This window comes from Pogonomyrmex barbatus, unplaced genomic scaffold (assembly GCF_055798465.1).
Source record: "Pogonomyrmex barbatus isolate J1 unplaced genomic scaffold, ASM5579846v1 scaffold22, whole genome shotgun sequence".
Taxonomy (NCBI): domain Eukaryota; kingdom Metazoa; phylum Arthropoda; class Insecta; order Hymenoptera; family Formicidae; genus Pogonomyrmex; species Pogonomyrmex barbatus.
The window spans coordinates 2,931,399-2,944,856 of record NW_028297119.1 but is presented as its reverse complement, the minus strand read 5'-3'; the positions used below and the strand labels follow the sequence as shown (position 1 = coordinate 2,944,856).

The window sequence follows — 13,458 nt, the reverse complement described above, 5'->3', positions numbered from 1 at the left end:
CGGCATACGATGCTTTTTTTCTTGCTGGTTTGCTAGCTAGATTCGTGTGCTTATTGAACTCTTGTCTTCGATTGGTATATTTTTTTAGATCCAAAAGAATATACCAATCAGAGACAAGAGCTCAACGAGCACACAAATCCAGCTAGCAAATCAGCAGAAAAAAAAGAATCGTGTGCCTCTGGCTTAAGTCTCGGTCTACAATAGGTGATTTAAGCCTTAAGCCATAAGAAATGGACGAATCATAGTCAAAGCATAAGAGAATAATCGACTATGATTGGTTATTTTCTTACGGCTTAAAGTTTAAATCACTTATTGTAGACTAGGACTTAAGCAGCGTCTACAATGAGACTTTAATCTACAATCAGTTATTCTTCTATAAATCGATTATGATTGGCCAATTTCTTAAGTGTTATGCTTAAAAATTTCATTGTAGATACCGCTTTAGTGTCAATCCACAATAGATGATTTAAGCTTTAAGAAGTAAGAAATTGATTAATTATAATCGAATATGAAAAGAATAATCGACTATGATTGGTCAATTTCTTACTTCTTAAAGCTTAAATCACCTATTAATGTCGGTCCACAATAGGTGATTTAAGCTTTAAGAAGTAAGAAATTGACTAATTATAATCGAATATGAAAAGAATACTCGACTATGATTAGTCAATTTCTTACGGCTTAAAGATTAAATACTTATTGTGGACCGACACTTAGGATTAAGTGTACGTAGTACATATACAATTGATTATTAAAAGATGTATATAATACTGTACCAATAAAATAATTTTCATTAGCTATAAAAACTTATGAAACTATGTTTCATGATTTCACTTTCCACGCATCCAAGCTACATATATAATCGTTGTACATAAAAAGTTTCATGTGAAATGTCAAGGTATAAAAAATGAAAAATTTGAAAAATTTTAAAAAGTGAAAAATTTCACGTAAAGTTACATGATTGACCCCAAGGTGTGAAAAATGAAAAATAAAAAGTGAAAAATGAAAAGTGAAAAATTTCACATAAAGTTACATGATTGACCCCCCACATCACATGATCAAAATTAAACTGAATAGTGAAATCTGAATGGTCATTTTTGATTACGTGATCTAGTTGATAAAAATGAGCGTCAAGCGTCAGCATGAAAAAACACTTTTATATTTAAGACTGCTTAAGTATTGTCTTAAGAGGTTATCAACTATTCACAGAGCCGTATTAGCATCTTAAAGCTTAAATTTTAAAAAACATCTCTTTGTTGATTGGTTGCTGCTTGACACTTGCCGTTTGCTGCGTGCAATTTAAACAGATTTAAAACTTAAGTCTTGCGTCCATGATACTAGAAATTGATCTAAAATCTTAGATGAAAAAAGAATTTATTATTTATGTTTGAATAATTTAGCCAATTTTAACTAATGTAGTATTAACTAATGTAATTGGTCAATTCTCTTTCCGTCCGAAATCCTATCTTGAACATATTTCTAGCATCATGAACACAAAGCTTTAAGGTCTTAAAATAAGAATCGACCATGATTGCATTTCGAAATTCACTGCCAGTACTGAAAATCTATACGTAACCTAAATTATATATTTTTAGTACTGGCAGTGAATATCGAAACACAGCTATGAATACCGGCCGTTTAAGGACCCTTTCACACTAAACATGATGAGCGACGAGCGATATCCAATAAGGGCCGAGGTAGAAACACTACAATCAGAGACTGGTCACGAAAAAGCCACTTTTGATTGGTCCGTCATCTTTTGGCTATTTCCACTTATTTTTAAATACATTAATTACATTAATCTCAAATTGTAATTATAATTTAAAAATAAGCGTTTTAAAGGTAATAAAATTTAAAATATATATATGTATATTATATTATATATTACAAAGTATGATTATGTGAAATAGGTATATATATATATATATATATATATATATAGGTATATATATTATTTTGTATTAAATAAATTTCTTTACCTAAATCTGATTTTATATATATATATATATATTTTTTTAGGTAAAGAGATTTATTTAATACAAAATGAAAAAAATTTCTAAAGCAGAATTTGAAGAATGGGAATATTTAAGATCTTTAATAAAAATGTCTATGCTTATAGTGCATCAGTCATATTACATATTCGCGTGACACGTGACCACGTGACATCATTTGTCCCCCTTACGTCACATTATGTACACTAATTTTGGGGTCAATTTTCAGGGTCAGTAAATAGAGGAGTTAACGGTCTGGTGTATAATATAAATGTCTATGGTCGTGGCCAGTCTCTGATTGTAGTATCTCTAGGCCGGGGCACAAAAAACTTAAGCAGTAAAACTTAAGTTTAGTCTACAATGACATAACATAAGGCTATAAGGTTGTAAGGCGTGTTTGTAAGAACTTATTTAAATGAATTATTTTCATTTCTTATGCTTAACAACCTTACGTCACAGTATACCGCACAGTTATAGCACAGTTACAGCACAGTTAAGCATAAGAAATGAAAATAATTCATTTAAGTAGGTTCTTACAATCACGTCTTACAGCTTTATAGCTTTATGTTATGTTATTATAGATTAGGCTTCAGAGCTTTGGTTTTTCAAACGTCCATCTGTGACGTTGAAAAAGCAAAGCTCTCATTGGATATCGCTCATCGCTCATCGCTCATCGCGTTCAATGTGGAGAGCCCTAAGTTGTCTCGAGCCTCACAAAATAAAAAAAAAACTTTATTTCTAGGGATTCTAAAGCTATTCATTTTAAGATTGGCAATACATCTTTGGCGACCGTTTATTTCGACGCGATCGTTTATTTGAACGTAATATCAAACGATATCGGGATAGCCGCTATTTTTTCCGATTCTCGCCGACTACTGTATTCCATACTTCTGCATTATACGTGAATCATTAGTTACCTCGGGCTGTGAATATTTACTAATAAAGAAATGACCGGCTCTGCACGTTTCGATCGTCCGGCGAAATTTCATAGCTGGCAATTGCACGGGCCGTTGTGAACTATCGTGCGGCGAGTTAACCAAAGTGAAGTACTTTGTGTTCGTCGAATCGCGGCGGTCCATATCGAATACGTGAGTTTATCGCAATACAAGCGAATATGAACACGCCGCACTCAAACAAGAAGAATAAGAAGATAGGGAGAAGCAGAATTGGCGTATCGAATGAAAGCGCGAGTCCTATAAACGCGGAGACACTCAGCACCCAAGAGGCAACAAAGTTTGTTTTGGTATGTTTTTTAAACGTACGCTTATTACATCCCAATAATTTCCTTTTTATTTTCATTGAATCATGGCAATATATAATATTCTATTTGTTGCAAATAGTTGAAGAATATTTTAATGCTAAAAGTTTGATTGTATACAAGTAATTAGCCTAATGATTTTAGTAAGTGAGACTGCAAAAGTACAAGTGTTTGACAGATTAAATCTATTAGTTTATTAATTTATTAATTTATTAATCTACTAATCTATTAATCTATTTTAAGAATATACACACACACACACACACACACACACACACACACACACACACACACACACATAAAATATACATATATACATATATATTAAATATTGATTTTATAACAGTAAGAGTATACAAATATTGCTAAATTATTTATATTTCTACATATATTTTCTAACAACAAAAGAATTTTTATTAAATTAGTTATATTAATATATATAATATATATAAGATATATATCTTTCGATTTATTTAAAGACATTTTATTTTATCAATTTAAAGGTAAATCCTATAGGAGAGGATGCAAACAAATCAATTAAATTAGCCATCTCAGATGCAATTCCTATAATTTCCATGGATGCAAACACACTAGATGAAAAAGTACAAAAAAGTAATGTAGCATCGTTGGAAAAGGAAAAGGAAGACAAGAATATTCTCAATACTTTACCTATTGCTACATTTAAAGAAATAGAAGGTTATCAGGATCAATTAGGAGAAGCTGAACCACTTCCAAATTCTTATATTAGGTTTATGGAGCGCAGTGGCGAAGAGCTTGATGGTAAAATATATTATGCAACTTATGTAATAAATGATTTTATATTTTAACATTATGTTTAATTATTATTATTATTATTATGATATTACAGTTTATCTTTTATTATTAATAATAACGTGTTACATATCTATTTTCAATATTTACATTAACATTTATATCAATAATTACACAGCAATACCTTATATATTACGTTATTGTAAATTTTTATTGTAAATTTTTATTGTAAATTTTTTTAAATGTAAATGTATTTTTTATATATTGTATTATGTTAAATTTTTTGTATAGTTTTTATATATGAGAACTTTTGTTTTTATCATAAAATTATTACTATAATTCAAAAATATTTAACTTGATATATTATTTAGGAGAAGTAGAATATGACTTGGATGAAGAAGACACTGCATGGCTTTCTATAGTAAACGAAAGAAGGCAAGCTTCCGGATTAACACCGTTAGAAGCAGACACATTTGAGCTACTAATGGACAGACTAGAAAAAGAATCATATTTTCAACAGCAAAGTAATGGTGGAGGTGGTGTTGCTGCAGATGAAGATGCTGTGTGTTGCATTTGTATGGATGGTGAATGCCAGAACAGTAATGCAATTCTGTTTTGTGATATGTGTAATCTCGCGGTCCATCAAGATTGTTATGGTGTACCATATATACCAGAAGGACAATGGTTGTGTAGAAGGTGTTTGCAGAGTCCATCCAGGGCTGTAGATTGCATTCTTTGTCCAAACAGAGGTGGTGCCTTCAAACAAACTGATCGTTCTGCAACATGGGCTCACGTAGTTTGTGCTTTATGGATACCTGAAGTAAGATTTGCCAATACTGTGTTTTTAGAACCCATTGACAGTATAGAGAGCATACCACAAGCTCGTTGGAAACTTACGTGTTATGTGTGTAAACGCAAGGGAGCAGGCGCCTGCATTCAGTGTCACAAAAGCAATTGTTATGCGGCATTTCATGTAACTTGCGCCCAACAAGCTGGTCTGTGCATGTGCATGAAAACTGTACAACCCTCTAATGGTGAACCCATGTTGGTACAAAAGACAGCTTATTGCGAAGCGCATACACCTCCTGATTATCAACCTTCTACAAATCCCGTGGATGCACGAAGGAGAGCTATAGCTAACAAAAAAAGCTCTTCAGCGCCCGTTATCTCTATTCCCACCATACCACCAGAAAGAATCAGAGAAATTGCTAGGTAATAAAATTTACACTTTATTTTTATGTAGTAATAATAAAATAGTGATGAATATAATTTAAACACATCTAAATTATAATAAAGCAATTTTTTATGTATTGTTAAATTTATGTATGTTATTTTATTTTAAACAGTTTAGCAGAAGGAATACCAAAAAGAAGTCAATTAATACAACGTCTCATCGCCTATTGGACATTGAAGCGACAATACAGGAATGGTGTTCCGCTTCTTAGAAGATTGCAAAGTTCCCATCCACAATCTAGACCGCCTCCACTCGGAGAACATCCCTCTTCGCCTACACAAGATACTGAGGTTCGAGGAGAATTGTATCGTCAGCTTAAATATTGGCAGTGTCTACGTCAAGATTTGGAACGTGCACGATTATTATGTGAATTAGTACGGAAGCGTGAAAAATTAAAGAAAGAACAAATCAAAGTGTTAGTATTTATACGACATATGTTATATGAAATAGATATTATATATTTAAAAAAACAAAAATATATTTAAAAATATATATATTTTGAAGAAAAATATATTTTATTATAAATATAAATTAACATTGTAAAATTCTAATTGAGAATTTTAAGAAAAATGCTGAAATGGAAAATTGTTTGCAGAAAGGAAAAGTGTATATGGCTTAAATTGCGACCATTAGAAAGTGTTTTGCGTACATTGTTAGAAGCTTTGAAAGCGAAAGATGTCAATGATGTATTTGGACAACCAGTTAACATTAAAGAAGTTCCAGATTATCTTGAAATAGTATCACATCCTATGGATCTCTCTACTATGCAGGTAATTATAAGAAGTATTTCATATTATGTTTATTAAAGTACATTTTACATATCTGAAACTTGACCGAGCCATAATTATCTATAATCATATATTTTTCATTATAGGTGAAATTAGAAAAGCAAGAATATGACTCTATCGCGGCTTTTGAGGTTGATTTCAATTTAATGGTGAGCAATTGTCTTGCATATAATCGCAAAGATACCATGTTTTATCGAGCAGGAATGAAAATGAAAGAACAAGGCGGAGCTCTGATAGAACAAGTTCGAAAAGATTATCCTGAGCTCGATCCAGTCACTGAAACTGAACAGGTTGGCTCTAAACCTAGAAAGAGAGAAAGATCTAATCGTAATCGCGTAGAAACAGAATCGCAATCCAGCGAGAAGGAGATTGGTGGAGGTGGTGTAAATAGGAGAACAGCGGTACTATTCACTCGTAAAGCTAGAGCGCGCAATGCCAAAAGTGGCCAAATGTTTCTTCCGGAGGATGACAGAAAGAAACAAAGTGACAGTTTTAAAGTATATAGGTAAATAAATGTGATCGTGACAATCTCGCACAATAAGTAATTATGTAAATGTTTATGACGTATCTATTATAAAATTTAAATTACGGTAATATAATTAAACGAAATGATACATACATTTTTTTTAAATTATACTTATTATCTGGGCTTATTGATATGCTAATAATGTTCAAATATTCATGCAAATATTTAAAACGTTACATACGATTTATATTTTTAGAAGTGGAGCAATGGATAGTGATGTAGGCGAGGGAGAAAGTCAATCGTCAAGTTGTAGTAGTTGTCCCACAAGTAGATCCACTACTCCCGATCTACAAGAAGAGAAACAACAAGAGATTGTTGATACAAAAAAAGGAAATGAGAACAAGCAAGCAAGCACCGGTAATGGTTTAGAGGCTTTGCAGCTCGTATGGGCCAAGTGTCGTGGATATCCTTGGTATCCAGCCCTGATTATTGATCCTAACACACCACGGGGTACTATATATAAAGGAGTACCAATCCCAGCACCACCTGATGATGTTTTGGCGCTTGCAGATAATTATAAAGAGAGAGTTTTTCTTGTGCTTTTCTTCGACACAAAACGAACTTGGTAATGATTCTTAATTTTTAATTCAAAAACGTGTGTGTACATATATGTATGAAATGTCTGGCCATAAATAAATTTAAGAAGAATGTTGAGAAATGAATAATCCAATATATGTTGTATAGATTGTATATTTTACTCTATATATCTATAACAGTTTTATGAAATATTTACAAATTTTATAAAAGCAATATAATATAAATAACATATAATTCAGCAAAGATTTTTTGTTTAATAATAATAAATTTTTTAGGCAATGGCTACCAGGTGAAAAATTGGAAAAACTTGGAGTATCACAGGAAGTAGACGAAGCAAAATTGATCGAATCGCGTAAACCGGCGGACAGAAAAGCTGTAAAGAAAGCTTATCAAGAAGCTTTGCATTACCGTAAACAAACACATAATGCTGTATTAGATAATATATCTACTACATAATTATATTATATTGCAAATTTTTTATATGTAAAAGATAGAGATATTAATTTAAATTACATTAATTTAACAAAGCGGAGAAAATATGTGAAAATAGATGTTAAATTAAATATTAAAATAATATAAAGCGCTATTATAATTTCATTATAAAGTTTTTAGATTAATTTTATTAAATTAAATTTTAGAACAAATTTTAAATATAATTTAGAAATTTGTGTTATCTAAATAAAATAAGATATGTAAAAATTATTTTCTATATAATCTATATATATATATATATATATATATATATATATATATATGAATTTTGTTATAACACAATTATAGGATAAATTATATTTAAGTTATAGAAAAATATAAACTTGTAAACTCTAAAAAACTTGGTATGTATACATCAGTAAATGTTTAAAAATTTAGTTGATTGAATGCAAAATATGCTACTGAATTAAATTACTTTTTTAAAAATATAAAATTTTATCATATATTTTATAGTAATATATATGATGCTTAAATGCATTTGATTATAAAATTATACAAATTTGTACCAGCGTAATTGTTTTCTAATCTTTACCATTCTGCTTTGAAACATATTCAGCAAGTTCTTTAGCATACATGTCGAGTCTCTGCGTCATCTAAAAAAGTTAAACAAATTGAGTTTATATGTTTTTTAATATGTATACGTTGGCAAGAAATAATAGAAGTTTTATGTATTTGACAGGATATACTCTTGATCGAAGTTTTAGACATTAAATTTCTTTTTCATTTCAAATAATTCATATTTTTGAATAAAAAATATATATTTTTGTTATTATAATTTGATTTCTATTCATTAAAAAGTATCTGCAATCTTATTCAATTTTTCTAATCAAATTAATGAAATTTAGTATTAATAATTTTACGTATTATTTTATATACAACAAATAACAAATGCATGTAAAATACTTACTCTAAATCCCCATATATCCTTCATTTGTCGACACATGTTGAGATCTAGATCTGCAATGAGCAATCCATCTTTGTGTCGACTTAAACTCGGAGTTCGCGAACCATCAGGAGCGGTAATATAACTGGAGCCGTAAAAGAATCCAAAATTGTTATGCGCTGGAAGTCCATCACCAGAGGTGAATTCATTTGCAAAATGCTCAGTGCCTACACGATTGATAGCACAAGTGTAATAATTATTCGCTATCGCAGCACATCTTGCTTCGATTGGCCATAAATGTTCTGATAATCCTTGAGTAGTTGCGGATGGATTAAAAACGATCTGAAAAACACGGAAGATTATAATTGAAGTATCTAACAAAATATTGGAAAGTTGTGAAAGAAAATGTTTCTAGTAAAAAAATTAACTTCAAGCTTTATAAAGACCGAATTTATATTTTATATAAAAATAACATAGAAATGTATTTAGCGTCTTACTTCTGCCCCATTCAAACCGAACATCAACCAATTCAATGGATGATGACGTCCATAACATATGTTAATCGCAATACGTGCAAATGGAGTATCAAATACTGGATGTCCTGTATTGCCTTCCATGTAATAAGTAGATTCATTAAAATCCCCCACACGGGGAATATGATTTTTCCTATGTTTCCCAAGGACTGTACCATCTGTGTTAATCACCACGCATGTGTTCCAGATGGTATCTCCATTAGCAGAATCTCTTTCTAAAATCGGCGATAGTATTACCATGTTGAACTGTTTGGCCAAATCAGACAGAAATACGGTCGTAGGCCCAGTCTGGACATCTTCCGCAAATTCACACCATGGATATTTTTCTCTTGTGCAAAAAGCGAATGGCATAGCTAGAATAATCGCAAATAAAATACACAAATTAGCGTGCGTGCGTGTGTGTGCGTGTGTGTTGCGCGCGCGCGTACATATACACACAATATTATATACTATATATTATATAACTATATGTATATATTTAATAAATGATTAATAGGAGTTGTCACATACTCCATGCTTCTTGAAGACATAAAATATTAACTTCATGTTCAGCTGCACGTACGATGTATGATTTAATTTTCTCATGAATCACATCTCGTTGAGCTTGAATAGATTCTGTTGTTTTTGCTGCTATTTGATGTTGTATCAGTCCAACACGAACTAAACGTTCGGGACGAAGCTGTTCATGGATCGGACTAATTATCTGCCATCCTTTTATTTCAAAATTTTCACGTTCCACTCCTATATCTAATGGTCTAATAATATATGAATATATAAATCATATGTAATATAAAAATACCAAATCTATATAATTAGACTGACTGTATATAACAATATTTTACTCGATTTTTCAAGATTTATTTAATATTCTATTTATTTAATATTCTATTTATTTAATATTCTATTAAGAATTCTGTATATATTTCTTGTATTCTTTAAGTAAATATTCATATGTAAATGTTCAATAAATAAGCTAGTCATCATAATTAAATAAAAATTTCCAAGATTCTATCATTTATTATGACTAAATCAGTTACAAGATAAAGATTAGAAAAAGGTAATATAAACATTTATTTCTGCTCACAGAATACAATATTTTCTCTTAATCAATTTAATTAAAGAAGTGTTTTTAAGTCAATGTTTATATGTAAAAAAAATTATTTTATACAGTCTTACATAGGTGTACGTCCATATAAAATACGTTTTACATCAGCCAATTTCTTCTTTGGTATATATTGCTCTAAGATCTGTTCTACAGTTTCAGACATAATTGCAACAGTTATCTCAATCTGCTCAGGTCTGCTCGTTGACTGAATAATCTTAAAGCTGGAAGTTATTTTTATAGATATGATAACATTCCCTCTTCGTTATAATGGCCATAACAACAGAAACGAGATTAAATAATATAGAAGATAAATGGCTGAAAAACATTATATCTGAGAAATGTTACTTATTAAATATTACTAAATATTACTATATTACTATACCAAACTATACCAAATTATTATTATATTATTATATTAAATTACTTTAAATTTTAAATATTATTATTATGTGATGATACAATTAATGTACGAACCTAATTATATTTTAAACTTGTAAAAATCTGGGGATAAAATGTGAAAGTATTTAAATCATATTCTCTGATGTCTTTTAATTTATTGTTAAGCTAATAGCCAACTTTATTATCTTTATTACATCAGATGTAAACAGAGTAGATTTATGAACAAATATACATAGTTGACAGATGCATGTGACATCAAAAAATATGGGACACAACTTATTGTTTGTATCTCACCATTATTTTATGTCGTATTTTCGTGATCGAAAATATATTTAATCTAATTAATGATGAAAATGCAAAGACAAAACTGTCAAGGCTATTATAGTTTCTAAATAAGAAGTGTTTAAAGTCAACGAATCGGCCTAAAATTTGCGCTTTAAAAAAATATGCCAATAAATTTAACACATAAAATTAATCTCAAATCAACTTTGCATCATACGTACATATATAAGGTAGACTATGTACATTACATAATTTTTTACTATGTAGTTACGATTTCTGAACGCAATGAAACCTTGCATCAATCGAAAAACATGATCCACCATGCATAGTGAAAAGTACATATTCAATTTATTTATTTAGCACTTACGCTTGCCTATCTCACTGCTGTACATATACACATATAATTCAACTATGTGAATGGAAAATTTAATGCAATCTGATAGTGACGAGTTTTGAAATTTTTGTTCGCTATGAGTTATAAGATGGCAGAAGTATCGAATTTTTTTATCACATTCATATCATATTGCGATAATACAGTTGATTTCCATAAGAGATGTTTGTAAGCCACTAATAATTAAATAACAAGTAATGGAATCAAGGTGTAATTATTCGTGAATTTTTTAATACATGACAAAATAATATCCATTTTGTGTGGAACGTGTACATTGAAGAGAGAAGAATCGGAAATAAAATTGAAGATTTTGAGATTGAAGATTCTAACCTAAATATAATCTTGCTTGACAAGTATATAAGTGGATCACATAATGTGATTTAATACTTTTGTATTTTGTCTCCAAATTCTCACAAGTTTATAATTAGGTATATGTATTAATTATATTACATACATAAGACATTGTTAGCTAGAAAGCTTTTGCAATGGCTGCGACAAGAGAAAAGCGAGCCAATGCTGGCAATAAAATGGCAAGGCGGCTAAATGAAGAAGAAGAAGATGACTTTTACAAGACTACGTATGGTGGCTTCGACGAAGTGGAACAAGATCACGATTATATGTTTGTAACTGCTTTCATAATGTTTCTATTATGTTTATCTGTAATGAGAACTTATAATGAAATACATAAATATTTGAATTTTAGGGAAGAAGATGAAGGAGAAGATGAAGTAGATTCAGACTTTAGCATTGATGAGCCAGTTTCCGATACCGAGCAAGAGGGCTCAAAAAAGAAACGTAGATTAATAACAAAGGCATACAGGGAGCCCAAACCTGCTATATTGCATGCACAATCAACACCTAAGGAGAAGAAGATAAAACAAACAAAACAAGATAAGATTTTCATAGACAGCATAGATAATATAAATTTTAGCATAAATGTTTCTTATATATTCATCTGCATTTATCTTATATAGAAAGAAAATCAATACGCCGTTCTACTGCTGCAAAGTCTGCTGCTACACAAAAACACTTGCGAGAAAGAAATGAAGATCAAAGACGAAAGATAAAAGTTGTGAAACATGATATATGGAAACCTACCCAGGAAGAATTACTAGAAGAAGCGTTGCAAACAGAAGAACTTAATATGAAATCATTAGGTGCATTTTATAATAAAATATTAAATAATGTTCTTTGAACATTTTTTCTTTTCTCAAAGTTGCAAAATATAAATTAAAAAGGAGACTTAAGAAAATGAAATTAAAATAACAAATTAAAATTATATTTCTTTCTGAAAGTTACGAACAGAATAATTATGTCATAATTACCTTAAAAATATAAATGGCTAAAATTATTCTTGTAGAAAAATATCGGAAATTAGAAAATGAAAAAAAGACTAGGACTGTAAGAAAAACGCATGTTGGACCAATGATCAAATCATATCAATCATTGTCTATGCCAATCATGATATTGTCTGAGAAATCTACAGATGAAAAAATAAATGTCGAATGTGACGATGAGAGAAAAGGAAATTCTAATAATGCAAGTTCTGATAATATTCCAAAAGAAGCAAGGTACAGCTTATTTAAAAAATATTTCTGCTCACAGAATACAATATTTTCTCTTAATCAATTTAATTAAAGAAGTGTTTTTAAGTCAATGTTTATATGTAAAAAAAATTATTTATATAGTCTTACATAGGTGTACGTCCATATAAAATACGTTTTACATCAGCCAATTTCTTCTTTGGTATATATTGCTCTAAGATCTGTTCTACAGTTTCAGACATAATTGCAACAGTTATCTCAATCTGCTCAGGTCTGCTCGTTGACTGAATAATCTTAAAGCTGGAAGTTATTTTTATAGATATGATAACATTCCCTCTTCGTTATAATGGCCATAACAACAGAAACGAGATTAAATAATATAGAAGATAAATGGCTGAAAAACATTACATCTGAGAAATGTTACTTATTAAATATTACTATATTACTATACCAAACTATTATTATATTATTATATTAAATTACTCTAAATTTTAAATATTATTATTATGTGATGATACAATTAATGTACGAACCTAATTATATTTTAAACTTGTAAAAATCTGGGGATAAAATGTGAAAGTATTTAAATCATATTCTCTGATGTCTTTTAATTTATTGTTAAGCTAATAGCCAACTTTATTATCTTTATTACATCAGATGTAAACAGAGTAGATTTATGAACAAATATACATAGTTGACAGATGCATGTGACATCAAAAAATATGGG

The 13,458-nt window shown here is 29.9% G+C and overlaps 3 protein-coding genes across 7 annotated transcripts; 2 read left to right on the top strand and 1 right to left on the bottom strand.

Moving 5' to 3' along the window:
- The first annotated feature begins 2,766 nt into the window (after positions 1–2,766).
- Br140 (bromodomain-containing protein 140) lies at positions 2,767–8,369 on the top strand. The gene is made up of 8 exons (XM_011644122.3): positions 2,767–3,231; positions 3,750–4,026; positions 4,389–5,229; positions 5,364–5,666; positions 5,847–6,021; positions 6,126–6,544; positions 6,762–7,130; positions 7,378–8,369. Exons 1-8 carry the CDS (start codon positions 3,103–3,105, stop codon positions 7,556–7,558), a joined length of 2,694 nt encoding a protein of 897 aa, XP_011642424.2. The 5' UTR covers positions 2,767–3,102; the 3' UTR covers positions 7,559–8,369.
- pyd3 (beta-ureidopropionase pyd3) lies at positions 7,238–13,015 on the bottom strand. Of its 5 annotated transcripts, none has more exons than XM_089078368.1 (6): positions 12,882–13,015; positions 10,187–10,336; positions 9,521–9,765; positions 8,975–9,363; positions 8,502–8,819; positions 7,238–8,187 (listed from the first exon to the last, which is right to left on the bottom strand). In XM_089078368.1, exons 1-6 carry the CDS (start codon positions 12,971–12,973, stop codon positions 8,116–8,118), a joined length of 1,266 nt encoding a protein of 421 aa, XP_088934494.1. In that variant the 5' UTR covers positions 12,974–13,015; the 3' UTR covers positions 7,238–8,115. The 5 variants fall into 5 exon arrangements, with proteins under 5 accessions (XP_088934494.1, XP_011642428.2, XP_011642429.2 ...); XM_011644126.2 differs by lacking the exon at positions 12,882–13,015 and adding an exon at positions 11,164–11,278; XM_011644127.2 differs by lacking the exon at positions 12,882–13,015 and adding an exon at positions 11,018–11,163.
- LOC148936441 (vacuolar protein sorting-associated protein 72 homolog) lies at positions 11,302–13,324 on the top strand. Its single transcript, XM_089078371.1, has 5 exons — positions 11,302–11,806; positions 11,891–12,097; positions 12,157–12,344; positions 12,548–12,758; positions 12,964–13,324. Exons 1-5 carry the CDS (start codon positions 11,673–11,675, stop codon positions 13,013–13,015), a joined length of 792 nt encoding a protein of 263 aa, XP_088934497.1. The 5' UTR covers positions 11,302–11,672; the 3' UTR covers positions 13,016–13,324.
- Positions 13,325–13,458: the final 134 nt, after the last annotated feature.